Below are 26,767 nucleotides of genomic sequence, written 5' to 3'. Positions count from 1 at the left end.
GTTTTGGAATTTGGATTTGGGATTGGCAGAGATTGGAGATCATGGTGATTTTTTTTTTGGCTTGGTTTAATGGTGGCTCTAATGGTGGGGTTTTGGTTTGGTTTGAACTGATGCTTTGATGATTTTTTTTTTTAAATGTGGTTTTGGTTTTGAATTGATGGTCTGGTGGGTGGTGCTGGGATATGTGGGGGTGACTACATGTTGGTGGTGGCATGGTGGTGGCGTAGTGGCTATGGGGGGGACTGTTTGTTGACCTGTTTTGGTTTTATTTGTTGTGGCATGTGCTAGAGGTTGATTGTTTTTTTTTTTTTAAATGTGGTTTTAGTTTTGGTTTGATGGTTGGGTGGGTGGTGTTGGGATAAGTGGAGATGATTGCGTGTTGGTGGTAGCATGGTGGTGGCGTGGTGGCTATGGGGGTGACTGTTTGTTGAACTGTTTTGGTTTTATTTGTTATGACCGGTACTAGAGGTTGAGGGAGAAAGAGAGGAAAAGGAAGAGAAAAAGAAAAATAGTAAAAAAAGAAATAAAAAAATATTTAAATAAAATGAGAAAAAATAGAGTTTTGAAATATTGGGTATATTGTAAAAGGAAAATGCTAATGAATGTCCTTAGGGCATTGGTAAAAAATCCATTTAAAGAAAGTTTTATGGGAAAAGAAAAGAAAATAATTAATGTTTTAACAGTTTTTTCATTTTTCATAAAAATGGTATCAAAATTTTCTTAAATTAGATGGTTAACTCATTATAAAATATTGTATGATATAATTAATAAAATAATTTTTTAAAATAGCAAAATAAAAGGGTATTCAATTTTAGAATGCGAATGCTCTCATTGGATTACCGCATTTTGATTTTGTTCTTAAATAAAAAAAATTGGGGACAAACCCAAACACCACACACACCCTCATTAGATACTCTTTAAGCTCGTCCTTCCCACCCTCACTTACATAGCCAGTCTGATCAGTCTGGACTCTGGAGACCCTTCATTTCACGTATTCACAGAGAGAGAGAGAGAGAGACAGAGAGAGAGAGAGAGGCCATGGAAGCTAGAAACCTCCTCCGCTTTCTGGTTCTTTTTCTCAGTATCGCTTTTGTCCTTATCTTCACCTGGGTTCACCTACCCTCTACACCACCCAACCCGACTGAGCTTCTCGACTGCACCACCAACTCACCATGGTGCACCTCCAAGAACCGCTTCCAACCCAAACAACCCAACCTCCTCAAAGAATCACCGAAACCCACGCGCCAGCGCCAACACAACCACGCCTCTGACAAACCTCACCACCCTCTAGACCCCCTGACCATCCAAGAACTCAACGAACTCCGCTCCATCCTCACCTCCCACGCGCTCTTCAAGTCGTCAAGCTACACGCTCCACACCATCGAACTCGAAGAGCCCGAGAAACCCCTTGTCCTGAAGTGGAAAAAAGGCGACCCCTTGTTACCCAGGAAGGCCACCGTGGTCGCACGTGTGGACGGCAAGTCACATGTGTTAACCGTCCACCTCAGCACCCGCGAAGTCACCGTACACGAAACCAGCTCTCACTCCGGTTACCCCACGATGACCATCGAGGACATGACCACTGCCACGCTGGCTCCACTCGCTAACGCGGACTTCAACCGCACGATCATCCAGCGTGGGGTTGATCTGACGGACCTCGCTTGTTTGCCGATTTCGTCTGGTTGGTACGGTGAGTCCGAGGAAAACAGGAGGCTGATTAAGGTACAGTGCTATTCCATGAAGGGCACTGCAAACTTTTACATGAGACCAATCGAAGGGTTGACCGTGCTCGTTGACTTGGACACAAAACAAGTGGTGGAGATTTCAGACAAAGGCAAGAATATACCGATTCCAAATTCGGCAAACACAGACTACCGTTACTCAGCTCAGGAGCTCCATCAAGTAATGAACTTATTCAACCCGATATCCATCGAGCAACCCAAGGGTCCGAGTTTTACCATCGAAGATGAGCACTTGGTGAAATGGGCAAACTGGGAATTTCACCTCAAACCCGATGCAAGAGCGGGTGTGATAGTTTCTCGGGCCAAGGTCCGAGATCCGGATACCGGGGAGCTCAGAAATGTGATGTACAAAGGTTTTACATCTGAGTTGTTTGTGCCTTACATGGACCCAACCGATGCATGGTACTTTAAAACTTATATGGATGCTGGCGAATACGGGTTCGGGTTGCAAGCCATGGCGCTTGACCCGCTCAATGATTGTCCACGGAACGCGTATTATATGGATGGTGTGTTTGTGGCAGCTGATGGAACACCGTACGTCCGATCAAACATGATTTGTGTGTTCGAGAAATATGCGGGTGATATTGGATGGCGTCACTCAGAGAGTCCCATCACTGGCATGGGGGTAAGGATTTTTTTAACATACTCACATGCATGAAATAGTGAATTTTTTTTTAATATTATCAGATTTATTGATGGCGAATTGGTTAAAAGCAAGGATATTTGGATGAAAAATATATGAGCCATTGGATTATAATCATGTATTGGTATATTGGTGTCACACTAATGGTCATCTCAACTTTGTTTTGTTTTGCTTAATTTCTTTTGGCAGATTAAAGAAGCGAGGCCAAAGGTGACGTTGGTGGTTAGAATGGCAGCATCGGTGGCTAACTATGATTATATTGTTGATTGGGAGTTCCAAACTGATGGGCTGATCCGAATTAAGGTCAGTGACCAATTATTTGTTTAAATCAATAATCTTAGTGTAAAAGAATAGTAAGAAAGTGTACCATGGAATGCTAGTCTATGATCTATACTTTGGGAAACACCATAAAGTATGAATTATGATGTTAGTAGCAAAAATGGAATTAATAAATTAACATTTTTTAATAGAAAATGGAAGAAAGAATATACTTATATAACGGCAAAAGTTAGTAGCAAAAAAGAATATTACATCTGGAATGATTCGAATCTTTCTTGAATCAATTGTTTGCATCGTCTTCCTTTATGTGTATACTGTACACACAGCTAACTTACTATTATCTTGGATTCCTTTGTGATACTTTCCATGAATATTTTTCCTTTTCTTTTTCTTTTGTCTTTTTCAACAGAGAAAAATCCTAATCATATCTTCCTGTTTTATCAGCAAGTGGATGGTTTTGAGGTTGTAAATTTTCCATTGTTGTTGTGTGTCACTTTATAGTTTGTGAGCTCAGAGCCTATCACAATTACTGTTCACAGGTTGGACTAAGCGGTATTTTGATGGTGAAAGGTACCACCTACGACAACATAAACCAGATTCCTAACCAAGAAAATCTGTATGGTACCCTTTTGTCCGAAAATGTTATAGGTGTTATCCACGATCACTACATCACATTCTATCTAGATATGGATATCGATGGCTTAGATAATTCCTTTGTTAATGTAAACATTAAGAAGCAGCAGACCTCACCCGGTGAGTCACCTAGGAGGAGCTACTTGAAAGCCATAAGAAATGTGGCTAAGACAGAGAAGGATGCACAAATTAAGCTTAAACTCTATGATCCGTCCGAGTTCCACGTGATTAACCCGTCGAAGAAGACACGGGTCGGGAACCCGGTTGGATATAAGGTCGTTCCTGGTGGCACAGCTGCTAGTATGCTTGATCTTGATGACCCTCCCCAGAAGCGTGGTGCCTTTACAAACAACCAAATATGGGTCACTCCCTATAACCAGAGTGAGCAATGGGCAGGCGGGTTGTTTGTTTACCAGAGCCAAGGCGAAGACACTCTTGCAACATGGTCCGAAAGGTATGTTTCTTTGAAAAATTATACTCCCAGAACTTAGTTTAGTTGTAACAAGTATAGGTTTTGAAATGAATCAAAGAGCAAAAAGGTCACGTGAATGCCTTCTTCTTGTGGTGTAGTAAGTATTTCATACGTTGGGAAAGTCAAGCGATTGACTTATTGGGGGTGAAAAAAGTATCTCATTTATCAAATATACGTATTCTTGCTCTTGGATCCCACACAGTTGTGGAACCATAAAATATAAAAAGAGAGGATAAACATATATCAATGCATTGAATAATTATTGGTTGTGGTGGTCTAGATTTTGGTTTGATGTTTTAACTTCACCTTGAAAAAAAAGAAAAAGTCACGCCTTTTTCATTGACTTCTTGCAGTATGATATGACATTCTTCGATTACAATTCAATGGCAAATGTAGCGTGCTTTTAATTTCATGTTACTTGAAAATGTTGATGCTATAGTACATTGTTTTTCTCAATTCAGATTGACAATTCAATATTTCAATTAGCTAAAATATTCTTATTATTGGTTTGAATTTTGCAGGGATCGACCAATTGAAAATAAGGACATTGTGCTATGGTACACGCTAGGCTTCCATCATATACCATGTCAAGAGGATTTCCCTATAATGCCAACAGTTTCATCAAGCTTTGATCTAAAGCCCGTCAATTTCTTTGAGAGCAACCCTATTCTTCGGATCCCACCTAATCTTGAGAAGGACCTCCCTGTTTGCGAGCCTGCCGCTTCAGTTTGAAGAAGTAATCCTACTTCATTATAGGGTCTGGAAATATGAAGTAGCATATTTGTACCTTAATCCATTATGTACATATTTTCAAAGTTTGACGAACAAACGGTAATTATGTCTATAAGGAGCAATATCAGTATCTTTAACAGAAATGTGAGTTTTTGAAAATTTCAAATGACACAGAAGGGATGAGACACGTGAAAAGTTTCAAATGACAGAAAAGTGTTTGGAAAATAGCATGATTGATACGTGATTGATGATGTGGTACAGGGGTTACTCTATAAGTATAAATCTTCCTAGTACAATAAGCATTGTCTTAACGTTATTTTCTACCACCACTTTCTCTTGGTTCGGTGCTCATTTTACAAGTATAAATGCTTATGGGGTGGGAGGCAAGGGCCGGGGTTTAAGTTTCTAAGAGGGCGCTTCGCTCACATATACATTTTGATTAGATTAGAATAGAAATTCTAATTTATAAAAAAAAACGTTATTTTTTTTATGGCATTTAGCATCGATATGTTTGGTCATACCTTTATTGTATTGAATATTGATGGATCACTTTTGTTGTAGTTAAACTTAAATGTAGTTAAGGAATTCATTAATTGCACCACATTAATTTGTTACCCTTATCTGACATCGATGTATCTGTGTTTGCAAACGTAACACCCAAAAGCCACGACAGAATACCCTTATACTTGACTTTTCGCCGTTTTTGCCAAACCTTAGCTCCTTAAGCTTTGATTGTAATGGATCGTAATAGGCTAAGAATGTATTGACCTATTGTGATAAATTAATCAATTAATTAGTCAAGTTAATTAATTAATTCAATTAACATGCAATACGAATGGTAGCATAAACAAATCACCAATTAAATTAATATATAGCGGAAAATAAAGTTGACATGGTGATTTGTTTACGAATGGAGAAAACCTCCAAAGTAAAAATCCCACTGAGTGATTTTAAGGTCACCATTTCTAAGAATCTACTATTATCACAACAAACGGTTACAAGCTAAGAAATCCTGGTACCTTATACTAACTTACAGTTGAACCTTACCTCAATATACAATTGGACTTGTCCTGTAATGACAATCTCTCATTTTCAATGCACGGCTCCAATACGTGACTAACAAATAGATGCGCGGATCCTAGTATGCGGTTTGTAGCTTCTTCAAAAGAAAGATGAACTATGACAAATTCTATCTCCGGTCATAATTTGAATGAACAAAACTTTGTCTCACACTTGCGCAACATTTGACGGCCCTTAAAATCATCCTTATATATGATTAGAGTTGCGAGAAAAGAAAGCCTAAACATGTATACATGGATTGGTGTAAAATTAGATCTGAAAAACTGATTTTCATAAATCTCGATAGATAGGTTATCTATCGAGTAGCTGTCGAGTATCGGGCTAAACAAGGCATTTAAACCTCGATAGGTGCTATCTGTCGAGCTAGCTGTCGAGCTTTAAGATCCAAAACTTCTTCACTTGTTTCTTGAATAGATTTGCATGGTTTCAATACTTGAACTTGAATCATGTTCCTTGAAATATTAAACACATCCTAGATCTACCTAATTACAGGCAAAGTGCGTTTTGTCAACGGATTAGCCAATTCTGAATGGCATATGTTTTTAACATGATTCTCATATATCCTAACAATCTCCCCTTTGGCAATCTATGACAAAACCACAACAAACAAATGAACATAATAGAGAAGTCATAAGTTACTCAACTCATACTCACTTGTTGAATACAATAAAATCTATCCTAACACAAACTCTTGAAAATTTTTGCAAGAAGAGAGTTCATGGCAAGAAAGACTTTGATAACCTGTATTTTTGAAACAATTTAAACAAAACTCATCGCGGCATCTTAGTGTGAAGCAAAAATAAAAAATAAAAGATTGCATACAAGTAATAAGAAGCATGTGCATAAAGAGAGAAAAGAAACAACACATGAAGAGATATGTGAAAGAATGTAATAACAACCTCAATATATATATAGACACACACACACACACACACTAAAATGAATACAAGGTTTGCTATCACAATGTAAGAACAATGTATCTAGAAGAAATAAAAGAAAAGATACAAAAAGTCTTTACTACATCCCTTAAAGATAAAAACACTAAGCACTCCCCCTAACAAAAATATTTGCTATACTAACTCTTCCCTTAAGTACATGACTACTCTCATACTCAAAACTACCTTCCATTTTTGTCATGAATGACAAAGGGTATGTCACTAAGAAGCAGTAATCTTCTCGTCACTGGAAGAGCTAACACCATCATTCTCATTAGTATCACCACCAGCGTCGTCATCGTCATTGTCCTCAGATTCCTCAAGAGAAGGAGAGAAAGACTCTATGAAGCTACCAAGGTGAGCCTGTTGTCGTTCAATGCGATCGACACGAGTATTCACATGATACAACTCATCACTAAGAGTGTTAAGGTGAGCATCCATGCGTTGAAGCTATGCCATGATCGCCTCGAGGGTCACACCATCCGTGGAAGAAGAGGGTGAGGATGTGGATGGAGTGGAAGAAGCCGAAGGAGTTGCTGTCTTGGTCTGTGGCCATTTCGGAATGGTTGCCACATCTATGGCACACATGACAAAAAAGTGGTCTGACTCGGGATAGGAAACAAAGGAGTGGCAAATGATTCGCGTGATAGCAGAAGGAAATATAAGCTTATCACGGGTCACTGTATCCTTATAGACATTTATAAGGGAGAGTATGAAATGAGAGGGAAAATCAATGGTAAGCCTCTTAAGGAGGGATAACAAAAATCGAGCATGAGGTTTAGCAATTGAATTATAGTGAGACAAGGGATATAAAACAAATGTCATCACCATATTCTGGAATCTCGGGCCTTTAGCAAAGGTAGAGCAAGGGGTGTTTTGACGACCACCCCAAGATGAAGGTGTCTCCTAAAATAGAGATATGAGCTTGTCTTTAGACACAGTCTTAAGACAATCACAGCTGGGGTAGTCAGGATGCATTACCCTCGATATGTGTAGCACCTTGAATATAAGATTCGGAGTAACTATAATGCGCATACTTTGAATGTGAGTGATGAAATGAGGTACAAAATAATCAAATCCGTGCATATTGGAGTAGAGCTCTTGTATGATCATGGAGGGACCAGTGAATGGGATGTCACAAAGGGACTCCCAACCCCTACTGTAGATGATAGTGGGAAGGTCAGTATTGGAAAAATTTGATAGGATGACTTGGCATTCTGAATGAATGCCTTGTCGAGAAAAGTTCTTCGAAAAGTCCTTACAGGCCTTATCATCACAGAACTTGACATGTGAGGGGGTAGAATCAGAAGTAGATGCCCTGGAACAAAGAGGGTTCTGGGACGGAGTAGACTTATGTTTAGGTGCCATAGAGCAACTAACCGAGAGAGAGAGAGAGAGAGAGAGAGAGAGAGAGAGAGAGAGGGAGAGAAATAGAAAAGTACCATCACAGATCAATATCAATATGATAGAGAAAAATGGTACGTATGCATGAAAAATGCATGAGTATGTGACACGCAACAATAAAAATATCATGGGCTCAGCCCAATCCAAACTTACTAGCACACATGCTTTTAACATAATAAACACACATCTATAATGCTTGAAATATTGTTAAAATGAAAATGTGATGCAATGTATGAACTTTTTAAGATCATTTGAACAAAACCCATCCCAAAATTTTTTCAAAAACCTCATTAATTTTGAAAACTCCCAAAATCTTTCAAAAACCCTAAAAGTTAGGTCAAAAGAGATGAAATACATGATTAAATGAGAGAAATATAATCACACCAGAGGAAGAAAATGATCTTGAGGCTGAAGATTGAGTGGGGAAGAGGTTTATAGTGAGAGAAGGGTGTTTGGGAAGGTGAGGAGTTAGAAAGAGTCGAGAGAGATCGCGTTGAAGCTTTATATAAAAATCCACGATTCTTGATGGATCGAGAGGTGTCGAGATTTAAATTTTGACAAAAAGAGCTATCGAGAAGTTATCGAGAGGTATCCACAGCAAAGTGACCTCGATGGATCAAGAAGCTATCGAGAATCTATCGAGCATACAGAAACTTTCTCGATGGATCGAGAAGCTATCGAGACAAATCTCAAAAACTTCGATGGATGGAAATTGTGATAATAGCTATCGAGAAAGGAACCTCAAGAGGCTCGATAGATAGCCTAGCTGTCGAGAGGTGTCCAGCAGCTATTGAGATTGCTTAAAAATAGTTTTTCAATAAGAGAAAACCACAGATATGAATGCAATCAAGTATGCTACTTAACCAAAGATCCAAACAACATTTTAAACTCTCAAAATCATCTCTCAACAAGAAAAATGTCTAGCATATAGATCCAAAACACACACACACACACACACACACTAAACAAGTCTAACCAATTTTATATTTAAAAAACAAGTTAAGACAGTTTAGTGAGCATACATTAACACATGTATTCCTTGTGAAGGCCAAATCACATTGTACTTGCACATGTATCAAAAGTAGCAAAAAATATTGCGTGTTATGTGTGAAAAACATTGCAAGATTGTACAAATGTCTACATGTTATGACGATTTGAAATATGAGAAAATCACTTTAACTTACACATAATCATAACTGCTTGATAGCGATTATCACCTTCAAGGTTCATCCTATAATTCCCACATCTCCTAGAAGACACGCTTGCGATATATAAAGCATTTTGATTCTTTTTGCTTTTATTTTTCTTTGCATATTTTCTTTTGTTAAGCATATCATGCATGGGTATATAAAAGAGAGAAAAGAAATACCCAATGACGTTAAGCTTTTGACATTGCACTTTTGCTATGCCGAAGTATACAGATGTCATTTCATGATTGACGGGCAATAGTGGTGAGATGGTTATTTATGCCTTTCTCTTAGGGTTTTTCTAGTCCTACCCATCAAAAAGAGTGATACGAGTGTTAAGTACAAAATATTACTTAATCTTACTCATTACAAACACGAGCCAGAAAACTCACTTGCTTAGTTGTGCATAGAGATGCTCATTTAAGCTACAAAAAAATACAAAGTTTAGAAAACTTTGTTTCAATGGTCATCCAAGGTACATAAGTACCAATGTACACAAATACACATTGTTTTTGTATTTTTCTAATTTTTCAATTTTTTTTTATTTTTATGAAAAAAAAATAAAGCAAAATTAAAAACAATAAACAAAAACTTGTTAAACAAAGCATAGCATAAAACTAGATTGAATCAAAACAAGAAAGCAAAGCACAAAAAAAAAAAAAAATAGAGGGAGAGATAGAGAAAAGTGACAAAACCACTTCGAGTCTTTTTTCTTTCACACCTTGGAAGAACATTTCCATTTAACAAACCCTTGATCCGGCGATGAGGGGGAAGAACTGAAACCATTCAAGTTTGAAAGGAACACGAGGGCTTTGAGTAGATCTCCAAGAGGAGAAAGAGAGGATGAAAACTAATTCTGGTTTCCTGATGAGATCATACTGTTCCTTTGTTGAGTTGCTAACCACTTATAGAAATTAGGTTGAGTATGTCCAGTCGTTCTATAGTGATGACAGAGATGCTACTTCTTCTGTTTAGACTTTTGGGTATTGCCCTTCTTAGCCCTAGGGTTTCTAGTATCTTTCTTATCAAGCTTAGGGGGTGCTCCTAAGATAGATTTACCTTTGTCTATGTTCTTACTAGCTAAAACTGTTTTCATATTATTATTTTCAGATTCAATATTATTAGCAAGAGAAACAAACACAGTAGTACTGGAAGAAGCAATATTAGGAGAAGAGAAATCATACCCTAAATCGGTTCGATTGGAAGCAAATTTCTGAAGGTTGAGCATCTCATCAAGTTTTGCACTTAAAGTCCTCTCCAGCTGAGCTCTGACTTGAAATAGCTCCGCTTCAAGTTTCTTGGTCTTTTCAGCCAAGAAATTATTCTCAAACCTTAGTGTTCCAATGGTTTGATTAACTTCATCAAACTTTGTGGAGATTTCTTCTCGTTCAAGCTTCACATCACTGAGTTTCTTGGTTGCCAACCTATACAACTTCTCATACTTTTCGGAGACTTTGTATAATTTTGCATAGGTTGTGTAAGTGTCATCTTTCTCATCCATCTTTTCACATTTAGACTCTACTAAGTCCTCTTCTTCATCCACATCTTCAACAATCCCTTCAATGGGATTTATAGTGGCAGTGAAGGCATTTAGGATTCCATCATCTTTATTTTCTGAATCATCCACAAGTTTGGTGTCGCTTAATGTAGCAGCAAGTGCCTTACTTTTTCCAATGGTCTTGAGATACGTAGGGCACTCTTGTTTCATGTGTTCAAAGCCTTGACACCCGAAATACTTAGGTCTTGAGAAAACAGTGTATTGACCGCCATCACTAGCATCCTTCTTTCCTTTGTCTTGCCTTTTGAACTGAGATGAACCGGACTGCTTGCGGTCTTTGTCAATTCCTTTAGCATTGACATTCTTCATAAACTTTTTGAACTGCCTTATGATATAGAATTTCATCTTAGAATCTTCATCATCAGAAGACTCATCTGTGTCATTACTCTTGGCCTTTAGTGCCATGCTCTTTTCCTTACTCGATTTCTCGATTCTTGTCAAACCTAACTCATAGGTCTGTAGATTTCCAACCAGCTCTGTCAAAGGAATTTTGTCGATGTCCTTTAATTCCTCAATTGCAGTGATCTTGGCATGAAATTTCTTGGGTAGAGATCTGAGCACCTTTATAATAATCTTGGGTTCGAGAATAGTTTCCCGAAGATTAAAGGCTGAGTTCACTATGTTCTTGAGCTTGGCATAGAACTCATCAAACGACTCATCCTCCTCCATCTTGATCTCTTTGAAGCTTGTAGTGAGCCTTTGAAGTTTCGAATCCTTGACAGCCTTGGTTCCCTTATAGGTTTTCTAGAGGATGGTCCATGCTTCCTTAGCAATTTCGGTAGAAGATATCTTCGTTTACTCCTCATTCATGACTGCACTGAATAAAACATTCAATGCTTGGCTATTGAAGTTAGCCGCCTTAATCTTAGCATTACCCTAATTGGTTGGCGCTTCCTTTGGCTTGGTCCAACCTATCTCCACAGGTTGCCACACTTTATCATCTAATGACTACAAGAAAGCTCTCATGTGTACTTTCCAGTATGCATAGTTAGTGCCATCAAATAAATAAGGTATAATCAACGATTGTCCTCTATCCATGACAACAAGGGTCAATGGATCACACAGTAAAGATTAACCCTAATCAGAGTGTGCTCGCTCTGATACCACTTGATAGGCCAAAAATGTATTGACTCATTGTGATAAATTAATCAATTAATTAGCCAAGTTAATTAATTAATTCAATTAACATGTAATACGCTTGGTAGCACAAATAAATCACCAATTAAATTAATATGCAGCGAAAAATAAATTTTACATGTTGATTTGTTTACGAATGGGGAAAACCTCCCAGGAAAAAACCTCATCGGGTGATTTTAAAATCACCACTCCCGAGAATCCACTACTATCACAACAAGTGATTACAAATAAAGGAATCCCAGTACCTTATACCAATATACAGTTGAACTCATACCCCAATACACAATTGGACTTGTTCTGTAGTGACAATATTTCCTTTTCAATGCATGGCTCACAGTACGTGACTAACTAATAGATGCGCCATGGTTGTCAAAATCGCGATCCGAATCGTAAAATCGCACGATTTTACGATCCCATCTCACAAAAAAGTTTAAAATCGTAGCAGGATCGCAAAAATGTTAGGATCATAGGTAGGATCGTGTAGGATCGTATAGGATCGTAGGATCGTATGGGATCCTACCGATCCTACCATTTGGCTTGATTTTTTTATTTTTTTTAAGTGGGATTCATTTGGGTAAACCTAAACCCATAAGCCCAACGGGTTTTAGAAGCCCAATAATGAATTGAAGTCCCAAATTTACCCTGATGTCAACATAAAATTTCAAAAAAAACCTATGGTATAAGTTTAACGTTTTCAAAAACAAAACCTAAACTATTTAGTAACATAAAGTTCCAGCACGCACCTCTGTCCCGTGCCTTCTCAGCTCTCTGTAAAAAACCCAGCACTCTCAGCCCTGTTAAGGGTGAGCCATCATTGCCTTTAAGCTTTCTTAACTTAAGTTTAACGTTAAAAAAAAAAAAAAAAAACCTAGTAAAAAACCCAGCACCTCGGTTCTACGCCTCCTAACTCCTTTGTCAAAAACCCAGCACCTCTCAGCCCCCTCAATGATGTTTCCATGAGCCATTGCTGCCTTTAAAATTTCTGGTAATTTGTTTTTGTAGTTAGTACTTAGTAGTTTATCATTTATTTGTACTTTGATAGCTTGATTCCATATTGTTGTGTTGTGTATATGATTTTGACAAAGCTTTTAAGGTTTTTATTTTTCTATTTTGTTAACTAAATTAAGTAAATTTTGAAAAATTATGAAACATGATCTTCATTATTTAATTAGCTAGTTTACCTTAGATTGAGAATTCTCTTTTGGATTACATATTGTAAAATTGTAGTTAGCTAGTTTTTATATGCTAACTAGCCTAACTTATTTTGGATTTGGAATTTAGAATTTGGAAAACATTTTCCATATGTGTAGATAATATTTTGGTACTTAGTTGCTAATTAAACATGTACTGAACTTTTTAGATACATTATGTCAAAAGTTAAATATATTTTGCTTTGTTAGAATGACATAAGAACGATGTAGTGCGTGCAAATTACATTTTATGATGCAATTTTTTTTTAATGGATGGATTCATATTTTAAGTGATTATATAACATACAAAATCACTATCAATAGGTTTTTTGCTTAAAATCTGAAAATAGGTAGGATTTTACGATTCACGATCCAATCCTACCTACCTCCCACGATCCTACATAGGATCCCGATTTTGACAACCTTGAGATGTGCAGATCCTAGTACGCGGCTCACTCACGAACTTGAGAAAGAATGTTGGTTGCAAAGTTCTTCAGTTTATCAACACGATGAAGAGTACGAAGCTCCTTGGTTACAAAACCCAACGGTGTACAAACACAGCAGCTTCTTCAAGAGAAAGATGAATTAATATGCAGTGAAAAATAAACTTGACACGTTGATTTTTTTACGAATAGGGAAAACCTCCAAGGAAAAAACCCCACCGGGTGATTTTAAAGTCACCACTCTCGAGAATCCACTACTATCACAACAAGCGGTTACAAGTAAAGGAATCTCAGTACCTTATACCAACCTACAGTTGAACCCATACCCCAATACACAATTGGACTTATTCTGTAGTGATAATATTTTCTTTTCAATGCATGGCTCCCAGTACGTGACTAACCAATAGATGCGCAGATCTTAGTACGCGGCTTACTCACCAACTTGAGAAAGAATGTTGGTTGCAAAGTTCTTCAGTTCATCAACACGATGAAGAGCACGAAACTCCTTGGTTACAAAACCCAACGGCGTACAAACATAGCAGCTTCTTCAAGAGAAAGATGAATTAAGGCAAATTCTATCTCTGGTCACAATTTGCATGAACAAAACTTTTCCTCACACTTGTGCAACCTTTGACGGCCCTTAAAATCATCCTTATATTTGTTTAAGGTTGTGCGAAAAGAAAGCCTAAACATGTATACACGGATTGGTGTGAAATCAGATCTGAAAAACTGATTTTCATAAATCTCGATAGATAGGTTATCTATCGAGCAGCTGTTAAGCATTAGGTTAAACAAGGCTTTTAAACTTCGATAGATGCTATCTGTCGAGCTAGTTGTTGAACTTTAAAATCCATAACTTCTTTACTTGTTTCTTGAACAGATTTGCATGGTTTCAATACTTGAACTTGAATATTGTTCCTTGAAGTATTAAACACATCCTAGAGTCATTCAATTACAAGTAAAGTACGTTTTGTTAAAAGATTAGCTAATTCTAAATGATATATGTTCTTAACATGATTTACATATGTCCTAACAGGTTGGACTCCTTTGAAAGCTTAGGTTTCTAGGTCAGGCCACCCAGGTTAGCTATTCACCTTGTGAATGGGATATGGTTGAGTGTTGTGACTTGTTTGTGGTTGACTTTTGAAACCATCGAGTTCTTTGTTGGACTTGGACCCCTTTCTATTATGCAATGTTGAGCTCTCTTATTCGTGGCATGACTTTGTGTTGTTTTTTAGGTTTTTATTAATTTTATTGGCTTAGGCCATTATGGGCAAATTTAGGGTTGTCCTTTTTGCAGAGTCCTTTCTATTTTTCTTTTTGCTGGTCTTATTGGACATTGTCTAAATTTGGGCTTTGTCCCCGTAGGTGGCCACATTATTTGGACTTTTCATGGGCTTAGGCTCGTTGTAGCTCATGGAAATAATAGGTCGGAAGACTTTGAAGAACACACATCGTTATTCTAATTTATATTCTTATAATTGATTTTAAATTTTATTCTATATTCAAACACTTCAATATAATCTTCTTTTGTGTCATATATTTTTCTAAGTATGCGTTTGGATTGAGATGAAAAATTAAAATTATTTTACTATTCAGCTTATTTTTGTTATTATTTATGGGTCCTACTACACTTTTTGGTACTATTCATGACCCCTAATGTATTATTTCAACTAACTTTTACCTTTATATAATCGACTTTTTAATTATCTTGTTTTTGTCTTATAATTTGAATTTCATAAAATGGAATAAAATAAAGAAAGAGTTTCTTACAACTTCTTGAACAATTTGTTACAATCCAATCCGATACTTTCAGCAATAAGTTTTCAGTTTCAGCAAAATAAGCAGTATTCAAATATATCCTAAATGGTAGAATAAATATAGTTCCATATACAAAATACAGTTATAATATATGTCTATTAATAATGATGATAATTATCAAAATTTTACATTTATATAAAATAAATGTCTCTATTACTGCATTAAACTAATAATTGCCTAATTTTAAAATAAAAGACCGAGAAATTGCTTGTTCTTTTCGGCCAAAACAATTTCATGGTAATTAACTAGCTAGAATTGCTGACTTGGAACTGCAAGGTTTCACACCCCTTTGCGATAATATTGTTATTGCTGTCTCATTATTCCACTAACCAACTTGCATTTCATACAAAGGCCACATTAAAGAACTTTCATTGGTATAAAGTTAAAAATGGATAAAGATTAGATGATGTTGAGCTTTTGCTATGTTAGGTTCCAAGAAATTAATAACTAATGTATTAGAACTTCAATATATATATATATATATATATATATATATATGTTGGCAAATCATGATCAAAACGTTTAGTCTAGATTTAGGCTGCTCAAAGTGTGTATTTATGTAAAGTTGGAATCGAGTAATTATAGGAAATTACTATTCAATTTTTGTAAGGCTCGATCAATCAAAAATTAGACTCGATCGATCGAAACTCGTACAGAATGTTTTTCTGCAGAATTTTTTCAACTCAGCCCAAGCCCGTTTGACGTATAGGGTTTTATGTTTTATGTCTCATATAAATAGAAAACCCTAGCCACGTTTTTGTGGTTGTTGTTGCTGTGTGTGTGAATCTCTTATGAGATCTAGAGGTGTTTACCTTCATACATACTTAGGGTTATCAAGATCAAGATTGATGTCGAGAGCTTGGTGATCGTTTTAGTTTTTGTTTCAAGAGCTTAAAGAAAAACAGGTGGTATACTTATGGATGCTGTGGATCTGAGAAACAAGTATTTCGTGCACTTGGAGCTGTCACGTGGTCGTGGTAGTAAGTTTTCTACTTGAGATAAAAATAGGATGTTAGTGGTCTAAGTCGCTGTTGTAAAATTTCAATTCTTTCATAGTGGATCTTGCTTTACCTTGAGGACAGTTAGGTTAAATCCTCCCCAGGTTTTTTACTGGTTTGGTTTTCCTAGGTTATCATATCGTGTATTATTTACTTTTCCACACTCTTTACATGATATGATTTGTTTGTGTTAACCTAGATTTGAATAATTTATCTAAGTAATCACTTGACTAAATAACTAGGTTAATCAACTGGTGTTTAAAGGGGACTCCATCCCTGTTGATGAGCTTGTAGGATCTCTCCAGTCCTATGAGTTAGACCTACACAAGATAAATAAATCCAAATCAATGGCTCTTAAGTCGGTTGATGATGTTGATGGAAATGGATTTGATGATGAACTCTCTTCTACAGAGATTGCATATCTTGCCAAGAATTTTAGAAATTTCCTTAGGAATAATAACAGAAGGGCAAGAGGTAAAAATAATGCTGAACTTAGGAATTTTAAGAGGAATGAATCCACTAAAGTGAACAATACTGATAAACCTAAAGAGAAAGTAGGTCAAATCTCTAATAATTCTTTGGGTCAACAATGTTTTAGTTGTTAAGGGTATGGTCATATGAAATCAGAATGTCCTACTTACTTAAGATCAAATGGTAAGGCTATGGCTGTAACCCATAGTGATGATGAAGTTTCTGATCATGAGCCTAGTAGTGGTGAGGATGGAAACTTCATTACTTTCACATCTACTGTTATAGTTGATGAAAGTGTTATTGTTGTTGAAGAGAACCCTTTTGATGGGGAACTTTCAGAATGTGCTGATTTGCAAGAAGCCTACAATAAGCTGTACGAAAGATGTAATGAATGTTGAAAAAGTTTTAAAGAAAATTTCTTCTCTTGAACTTGATAAGAAACATTTGTTGTTGAAATTGCTTGATGCTAGCACTTTAATTGATAAAGTGAAGACTGAGAACATGATGTTGACTGACGAGATTAAGAAATTGGAGCTAGAATTATCTGTTGATAACTAATAGGTCTGCTAGTTCTAAACTTGGTCACATATTGAGTGTTCAGAAGTCTCATTCAGAAAAAACTGGTCTAGGTTTTGTAGAAATCATCTCTTTGTCTGAAACTCATTCCACAAATTTTGTTCCTTTTTCTGAGCCTCTTGTGAGTGAGATTGTCAAACCAGTAGAAGTTATACCTCATAGGAAGATTATGGTTGATCTTAAAGAGTCTAAGCCTAATACTTCTAACCCTACTAAGGATAAGTTGCATGATATACCAGTCTGAGTTTGTAATTTTTGTGGAAAGTTTGGGCACATCCGTCCAAACTGTTTCAAGTTGCAAGTTGCTAAGCGAACAAAATGAGCCAAAAGTACCTATGCCTCAAGCACAAGATCCTATGGTACTTATTGGTGAGTTGGTAAAGGCATTAAACATTTATTTCAATCCTAGAGTTTCTCATCATTCTAATATGAATAATAACTCCAATGCTAGAGTTAGGGGTGTGCAAAAAACCGTAGAACCGAAACAACCGATTGAAACCAACCGAACCGAGACAAAATTTTCGGTTTGGTTCGGTTCGGTTTCGATGTCGGTTTTGTATTATAAAAAACCGAAATATTCGGTTCGGTTTTCGGTGTCAAATTTTTGTACACCGAAACGACCGAACCGAACCGAAACATTATTATATATTATTATATTAAATATATAATATAATATATATTTAAATAAGTGGCAAAGTTTGGCCCAATTTTTTTCACTGTGGGCCTTGAGTCTGGACTGATCTGGCCCTTTTTTTTTGTTGTTGTTGTTTGTTTGACTTTGAAAGTTGAAACACCCCTACGGCCCTACAGATAAGTGATCTGGCCTAATGGGAATTGGCCCATAATTAAAATGAAATTTATTAAATTAATTACCGATAATTACCTAGAATTAAACTAAATAAACATTTAAGATTCTAATTAAACTAAAACTAATTACCTATATCATGTAAAGATGGAAACCCTACATACCCCACAACCCACATTTTCACTAAACAGTCAAACACTTTCCACTCTCTCGGTCTCTCCTCTTCAGACTTAGCCGCCGCTCTGCCTCTCCAATCTCCATCTCCATCGCTTGCTTCTCTTCACACTTTTCGGTCTCCACTCTCTCTCTCTCTCTCTCACACTGATTAACACTCACTCATGCACCGACGGAGTGACTGACCGAACTGAGCGATCCAGCCATGACTCGGCCATGACTCAGTCTCTCACTCTCATCTAGTCGTCTCGATCCAGCCATGACTCAGTCTCTCACTCTCGTCTCGATCCAGCCATGACTCGGCCATGACTCAGTCTCTCACTCTCGTCTCCCCGATTGCTCGTGACTCGGCCATGACTCGCTCTCACTCTTGATTCCAAGCCATGACTCTCGCTCTCGATCCAACAAGACTCGACTCGACTCGGTTGACTCTCGCAAATGATGTTCACTTGACCAGCTTCACCGCTCCTTGCTTAAACGCCGTCGTTCCCATTAGACGGCCTCCATCAACCTTCGAAACGCCCATTTACGTCCATTCAAATTTTCCATCACCCATCTCACGTTTCTCCATATTTGCCTATTTGGTTAGATTTAATGGATCTAACAGATTCTAACTTCAGTCACTTGTGTTTTGCTTTGGAAAAAAATAAAGGACTATTTGGTGTCCAAAAATTGGTTTTTTATTTTGGTTAGATTTAATGGATCTAACAGATTCTAACTTCAGTAACTTGTGTTTTGCTTTGGAAAAAAATAAAGGACTATTTGGTGTCCAAAAATTGGTTTTTTATTTTTATTTTTATCAAAGTGTTCTAAAATTGGTTGTCATCAAAAACCGGTTGTTGTAATATTTTTATAAAAAAATTTATTTAATTATTTAAAATTATTTATTTAAAATTAATTATTTTAATTTAATTAAAATAATTTATTTAAAATTAAAATAATTTATTTAAAATTAAAATAATTTATTTAAAATTAAAATAATTTATTTAAAATTAAAATAATTTATTTAAAATTAAAATAATTTATTTAAAATTAAAATTATTTATTTAAAATTAAAATTATTTATTTAAAATTAAAATTATTTATTTTAATTATTTAAAATTTGTTCTAGAAAAATGAAACCGCATATTGCATGTGATTATTTTATTTGACAAACTAAACATGCATGTCAACTAACAAAATTATATGGTAAGATTATGTGATAATTTATGAAAAACATGAATGATAATAATTATTAATGCAAACAGAATATAATTTCAAAATTGCAAATGGTAAAATCTATAATAATTATTTAAAAGTATTTTCTCGATGCATTTTTTTAAAATTTTTTTTAGATTTTACAATCTCTAAAAACTGTTTTTAGAAAATATTTGTGTACTTATGAGTATAGATTATAAACATGTATACAACAGTCCAGGAAAACTTCAACATGTCAGCTTATATACGAAACCCCTCAGAACTACCTTTTTCTTTGTTTCCATTTTTTTTTCTCTGGTGGGTATCTGAAGCTTCCTAGTGTAAATTGTTAAATGCATTGATTCTGTATGTGTATATAAATTCTTGGGTCTAAATTTTGGATGCCCAGACATAAAGTTCTGTCTTTTCTTTTTTATTTTGTTTAATTTTGCTTTGCTTTATTGTTTTTTTCTGGTCTGGATCATCCAACTGCTTGTTTAGAATTTTACTCTATGATTTTGCTGAAATAAATTTCAACTATGTTGAATTATATGGTCTGCTAGTGATTCCAATGGTAAGAGAGTAGATTTTGATGCCCTTGAGCCCTTTTTTCATTAGAGCAGTAAAGAGAATATTTTTCTACACAAATAGTAATCCAAATGCTAATATACAAGACTAAGCCTTGAATGAGTAGTTGTAGAAGTGTGTTAGTGCACAAAGTCATAATCCTCCTTATTGTCGTGGATAGTGGGTTGTTAAGTGTGATGCATATGCTATGGTTTTATTTACAATAAACAACGTATTAACATGTTGTTGTTATAGACAGTTGAAAGAATATATGTTATTTGTTAATGTGTGCATGAAGTGCATTCGTAAAGACTATATTTTTAATTACAATCAATCAACTTTTTTATTTGGTCACATAACATTTAGTTCAAGAAATATAAGTTTTTTAGTTTTTGTAACTTTTTTTATGGAAAAAAAAGTAACAATTGAAGATCATTTTTTTTTTTTTTTAGTTTCTATGTTGAATTATTTAGAATTTTACTCTATGATTATTAGTTTCTTGCTGTTTTTCTAGTGTTGAATCAGTGTGCATTCCTTAGTTAGCAATGTGTCTGAGTTGGGATCAAGTTAAGTTGACTTGTTGATGCAAAAAGGTAGTTTGATGAAGTGTTTGAAAATAGGAATGATACTATTTGATACTTGTTGGTGTATACTAGATTCCTTTTCCTTTTTTTTTTTTTTTTTTTGGTTGCTGACTTTTATTGTGTTATTGTTTTATTGTTATTGGGGTTTAATTTTTATTTTTTATTTTTTACTTTTTATAGTTGCTGACTTATTGTGTTTTATTTTTTATTGTAGATGAATGAGACAACGGAAATCCCAGAGGGTCAAGACCTTGAAGCGGGTCAAGGCACAACCAATGTGCATAAAGACAAAGGCAAACCCCCACTCCCACCAAATGCAAGTAATACTGGTAAAAAAAGATCTTTTGTTTGGGGTCATTTTACCGTCATCGAAGTGGGATAAACCTAGGGCAGCTTGTAACTACTGTGGCACAACCTATGCTTGTGACACTAAGCAAAATGGCACTACAACCATGAGAACTCACATACAATCACTATGTTTGAAATATCCTTATAGGGAAGAAAAAAAAACCAATCAACCCTAGCATTCAAACCTAAAGAAGAAGGAGAAAGTAGTGGTAAACTAGTGCCATGGGTGTTTAATTTTGAGGAATGTAAGATAGCATTGGGAAGATGATTATTCTAGATGAGCTGTCTTTTAGGTTTGTACATGGCTATGGTTTTAAGAGGTTTATGTCTAAAACCCAACCTAGGTTCAATCCAATCCCTAGCCGCACAACAATTGCCAAAACTTGCTTTAAGGTTTTTTTATATGAGAAAAAAAAGTTGAAAGAAGCCCTAAAAGAGTACATGGTCCGCCTTACCACGTATACATGGACATCCGTTCAAAATTTGAACTATATGTGTCTCATCGCCCATTTTATAGATAGTGATTGGAAAATACACAAGAGAATTCTTAGTTTTTGTTTAGTGGAAAATCACAAGGGTGAAACACTTGGGAAGGCAGTGAGATGTGTTTACTTGATCGGGGGATAGACAAGATTTTAACTATTACAAGATAATGCTGCTTCTAATAGTGGGCTGATTTCTTTTATTCAAAAAAAGACTAAGCATAGGAAGGCAACAATTTTAGGGCATAAATACTTGCATGTGAGGTGTAGTGCTCATATCTTGAACTTAATTGTTCGTGAAGGGTTAGTTGAAATGGATGAGACAATAGTGAAGGTGAGAAAATCTGTGCGATATGTGAGATCGTCTCCGCAAAGACAAAACACATTTAAGTTATGTGCGGAGAAGGAGAAAGTTGAGTTTAAAGGTCAGTTATGTTTAGATGTGCCCACTAGGTGGAACTACACCTATATTATGTTGGAGAAGGCTGAGAAGTATCAAAAAGCTTTTGAGAGATTGGAGGAAGAAGATCCAAATTATCTTATGACAATTAGAGAGGAGGAAAAGGAAGATGGAAGTGATATAGATGAGTTTGCTTGGGAATGGGTGATGTGGATTGGGAAAAGATTAGGATCTTTTCTAAATTTCTTAAAATTTTTTATGATGCAACCTTGCGGTTTTCGGGTGCTAATTATGTCACTAGTAATTCTTTCTTTTTGGAGCTCATGTCAATTCATGACACAATTGATTTGGAGTATGAAAAATATAGTTATTTGTTGAAAAAAATGGCTGGTTACATGAAGACCAAATTTGAAAAGTATTGGGGGAACTTTGATAATATGAATCACTTGTTGTATGTAGGGCTAGTTCTTGATCCTCGATACAAGACGAGGTATCTTGAGTAATCGTTTGGTACTTTGTATGAGAGCCAAAAGGCTGTTGATATGGCAAAAAGAATAAAGGCTGTTTTGATGGATTTATATAATGCCTATGCTCAAAATCAAGTGGGGAGTAGTAGTGCAAGTGTTGCTGCACAAGGCCAAGGCCAAAAACCAAGTGGATCAATGGAGGGAGATGATTCTAGTGTGGTTGATGCGAAGGCAATGAGGATGGTGGGATTTAAGGAGCACTTGAAGGGTATTGATTCTTCAAATATCAAATCAGAGGTTGATAAATACTTGTTAGAGAGTTGTGAAGATGTCTTTGATGATAATTTTGATATTTTGGCTTGGTGGAAGGTTAATTCTCCACGATACCGTGTCCTTTCAAGAGTTGCACAACATGTTCTTGCAATTCCGGTATCCACTGTGGCCTCAGAATCTGCCTTTAGTACGGCTGGTCGTGTCTTTGATCCCTTCCGGAGTTCATTGTCTCCACTTATGGTGGAAGCCCTCATTTGTGGTCAAAATTGGCTCCATCCTTCATCGGCTCCAATCTGCCTTCGTGCTACCATGGATGATGTTGAGGAGTTTGAAAAGCTTGATGGAGGTATGACTATTATTTGTTATATTAAAAAAATTTTATTTTTATTTCTTTATTTATTAAAAAAAATTCTGCATGTCTGTTATTATTAAAAAACTCGCATGTTTCTCGATTCTTGGCATATATATTGTTTTATTGTATAAGTGACATTTTTTTCATTTTTTGTTTGTAGAACTTGTGAATGATGCTGCTACATCGGAACTAGGCATGTCCACACCAACATCTATTGACATTGATGGTTGAAGATTGCTTTTTGCTCTTTGGAAGGGTGGTATAATGGTATATGATATTCACATTTTTTGCTATTAGGCACTAGTAGATAGTGGCCTACGTATAGATATATAGGTATGGGCTTTTATTTTGTGCTTTGACAGTGCCCTATACATAGAAAATATAGATATTAGTCAATAGGCAATGACATATGGCCAATTTATTTTGAATCTTTGGCCAAATATTAAATATGAATAGTATATGTTAACATTGACATTGACATTGACATATGGCCAATTTATTTTGAGTCTTTGGCTATAATGTTATTATGTAAGTATTGACACATGGACTAGTTAGTTTATTTTGTAAGTATTGAAATCAACACCAGTAATTTTGGTGTTATGTAAGTAATTTGGTGTTATGTAAGTATTTTGGTGTTATTTTGTTATAATGTTATTATGTAAGTATTGAAATCTGCACTAGTTATTTTATTGTGATTTGTACAGTTTATTTTTTAATCTTGTTTGTATTACAGGTTGTGATTTATGAATCTGCTATATGTGTTTGTATTTTTGGATTTATGAATCTGTGACAGCTTGAGGTTGTGATTTTTTTTGTTTTTTGATGAATCTGTGTAAAATACAAAGCAGGTTGAGGTTGAGGTTGTGATTTTTTTTGTTTTTTGATGAATCTGTGTAAAATACAAAGCAGGTTGAGGTTGAGGTTGTGATTTTTTTGTTTTTTGATGAATCTGTGTAAAATACAAAGCAGCTTCAGGTTGAGCTTGTGATTTTTTTTTGTTTTTTGATGAATCTGTGTAAAATACAAAGCAGGTTCAGGTTGAGATTGTGATTTTTTTTTTTTTTTTTTTGATGAATCTGTGTAAAGTATAAAACAGGATCAGGTTGTGATTTTTTTTTGTTTTTTGATGAATGTGTAAAATACAAAGCAGCAGGTTGTAAAAAGGCCCAAAAATGGCCAAAATAGGAAAGGCCCAAATCTGGGCTGAAAGTGCCAAAATAGAAAACTTAAAAATTCCTACAGATGGCCATGGGCCAAAATAGACAAGGCCCGAATTTGGGCCACAATTGGTTCCAAAAATAAGCCCAAAACATGTTTCTAAAATAGGCTTAATTAGAGCATAAAAGGGCCAAACTAATTTTTTTAAGAAGCCCAAATAGAATTATATAAAATAAAAAAAACCGAGAGGCCCAAACTCTAGGCCCAGGCCCAAAACCGAGCACTCACCGAAAAACCGACCGAAACCGAAACGAACCGAAACCGACGGTGTTTCAGCTATTTCGGTCGGTTTTGGTTGACAATATTGAAAACCGAAAATATCGGTTTCGGTTGGTCAGTTTAAAAAAAACCGACCGAAACCGAACCGAAACACCCCTAGCTAGAGTTGCATTTAAGAGGTTTTGGATGTAAAAGGCTTAATCTAATTGAGTTTTTCTGACATGGTCCTTGTGCTTCAGCTCTCTATTCTTTATGACCATTCTTCTTTTGTTTTTTTGGTGTTTTTTTGTTTTGTTTTTAGGATTTGCATTGCATAACATTCATGCATTTCATGTTAGGTTGCTTTTTTTAAAAAAAAAAAAATTAAAAAAAGGAAAAGGAAGGAAAAATGTGTTTTGCACTATTGTTCTTGGACTTGAAATCAAGGCTGGCCATATTATTTTTACATAACATGTTTATGTCCTTTGTTTAGATTGGATGAACTTATTTTATTGCACTGTACTAGTTTTGGCTATGATGTGCATGTTGTGTGGGAGTTGTTTATAGTTTTCGATCACATGATCTTAATTTTAAAGTCACATGCTTTTGATTGTAAGGACTAAAAAATTCTAAGAGAAAGATATAAATAACCATTTCACCACTGTTTACTAGCCACTCATGAATACTTTAGTGCATATCATATGATTTTGTGCTCGAGAAAGTGTAGCACATGCACAAAAGAATATAAGGTGTAGCCTCGGTTATAATGAATTCAAATATAATAAAATTGGTGTGTACATTATTTGGCTATAATAAATTCAAATTGAAATAAAAATTGGTGTGTACATTATGAGATAAATCAAGAAACTTACATGATTGCATGCTTATTTTCTAAGAGATGTGGGAGTTATATGATGTAACTCTTTAGGTAATAGTCACTTTCAAATTCATGTGATGAATTTTGTAGAAAATGTGATTGATTTCTATTTACTTATCACCTCACATGTATCTCATACTTTTACTAGTTGCACACATTACACAAGTTACTCTTTACTAAACTTAGTAATAATATTGTGTGTGATCTTGTTGTGACCATCCTAGATTAAATGTGTCTGGATTTTAATGCAAAATATGTTTTAATGTTTGTGTTTTGAAGACAATTTGATTGAAAATCTTGTTTTGGAAGATTTGGGTTGAATTCAAGGGTTTTTAAAAACTTTTCATCTCATACTCATGCATTTCATTCATAAAATAAAGTGTTTTGAGGAGTTTTTGCGTTAATACGTGCTGTTTTTCAAAAATTTGTTTTTTTAAGATTTTCGATCGATCGAACCTTTTGCTTAACCGATCGAAGATGCGATAATAATTTTGGTCACAATCTGCTTGGCTCGATAGATGCTTGATTGGTGCTGGATCAATCAAAGATGTTTTTGGATCGATCGAACCTATTTTTTCCACCGATTGAAAATCTTTCAGAGAGCTTTTTAAAACAAGCTTTTCTCACGTGTTCTTCACCTTATTCAAACTTTTCAAAAAGTTTTTTTGCTCTCTCTCTCTTCGACCGATCCATTTCAAGTCAGATTTTTGTCGTTTTCTTCCAAATTTTTCTCAAGGTTTTTGTCTAAGTGGCGGTAAGACCTTATTACCCTTTCTTTCTCATTTTATTTACATTTTCCATGCATTTTAGGTGTAATTTTTGAACCTATAGGAATTTGGGGTTTTTGATTTTTGAGTTGTTTTCTTTCAAAATTAATCATTGGGTTTATGTTCTTAGATGCTATAAATATTTTTTCCATGCATTAATTTGATTAATTTGGTGATTTGAGAACAATTTGAAATTCTAGGACTTGAAACTACATGAAATTAGGAATTTTGTTCAATTGGACTGTAATTGGTAAAATTGACTTATGTAATTGATTGATTAATTCATTATATGATGTTTCCTAACTAGTATGATGGTTAATTGCTCAATTTGGGTTATCTTTTGAAATTGGGTTTTTCAAAATTTGGGGTTTTTGTACTAAAACTCTATGTTCAAGTCTATTGTTGGTTTCTAAAAGAATAATTGAATTGTTTTCAATGCAATAAAGAATGCATCATTTGTTCATTCAGTTCATGCATCATATAGAATGATATTTCCTATTGTTGCTTTTCTCTCTAACCCTGTCTGATGCAGTCCGCCCTTGGTTTTTTGTTTTTGTTTTTGTTTTCTTTTGTTTCTATTTTGGTCTTTCCTTTCCTTCCCTTAGCATCATGGTTAGGAAGACTAGAGCCAATAAGAAAACCACCTCCACCTTTACCCCTGATTTCTAGAGTGATAGGTTCCTTAGCTTGAAAAATCAGGAAACCTTTGAGAAACAGAATGTATATAGGAAGGTGTGGGATGAGAGGAAAGTGATTTTAGATGAGGTTGATCCTGAGA

General features: G+C 35.4%; 1 protein-coding gene across 1 annotated transcript; it reads left to right on the top strand.

Moving 5' to 3' along the window:
- The first annotated feature begins 902 nt into the window (after positions 1–902).
- Positions 903–4,644, top strand: LOC142613664 (amine oxidase [copper-containing] gamma 1-like). Its single transcript, XM_075786113.1, has 4 exons — positions 903–2,367; positions 2,575–2,688; positions 3,204–3,751; positions 4,291–4,644. The coding sequence occupies exons 1-4, from the start codon at positions 1,039–1,041 to the stop codon at positions 4,499–4,501; spliced, it is 2,202 nt and encodes a 733-aa protein (XP_075642228.1). The 5' UTR covers positions 903–1,038; the 3' UTR covers positions 4,502–4,644.
- Positions 4,645–26,767: the final 22,123 nt, after the last annotated feature.

This window comes from Castanea sativa, chromosome 10, assembly GCF_040712315.1.
Source record: "Castanea sativa cultivar Marrone di Chiusa Pesio chromosome 10, ASM4071231v1".
Lineage (NCBI taxonomy): Eukaryota > Viridiplantae > Streptophyta > Magnoliopsida > Fagales > Fagaceae > Castanea > Castanea sativa.
This window is presented reverse-complemented; position numbering and strand designations above follow the sequence as displayed.

Bases quoted from the DNA above. Each gene is read 5' to 3' on its own strand.
- LOC142613664 (XM_075786113.1), top strand. From the start codon at position 1,039: ATGGAAGCTAGAAACCTCCTCCGCTTTCTGGTTCTTTTTCTCAGTATC. The intron at 2,368-2,574 runs GTAAGGATTTTT...TTCTTTTGGCAG, and splicing joins GTCCCATCACTGGCATGGGG to ATTAAAGAAGCGAGGCCAAA. The intron at 3,752-4,290 runs GTATGTTTCTTT...TGAATTTTGCAG, and splicing joins CTTGCAACATGGTCCGAAAG to GGATCGACCAATTGAAAATA.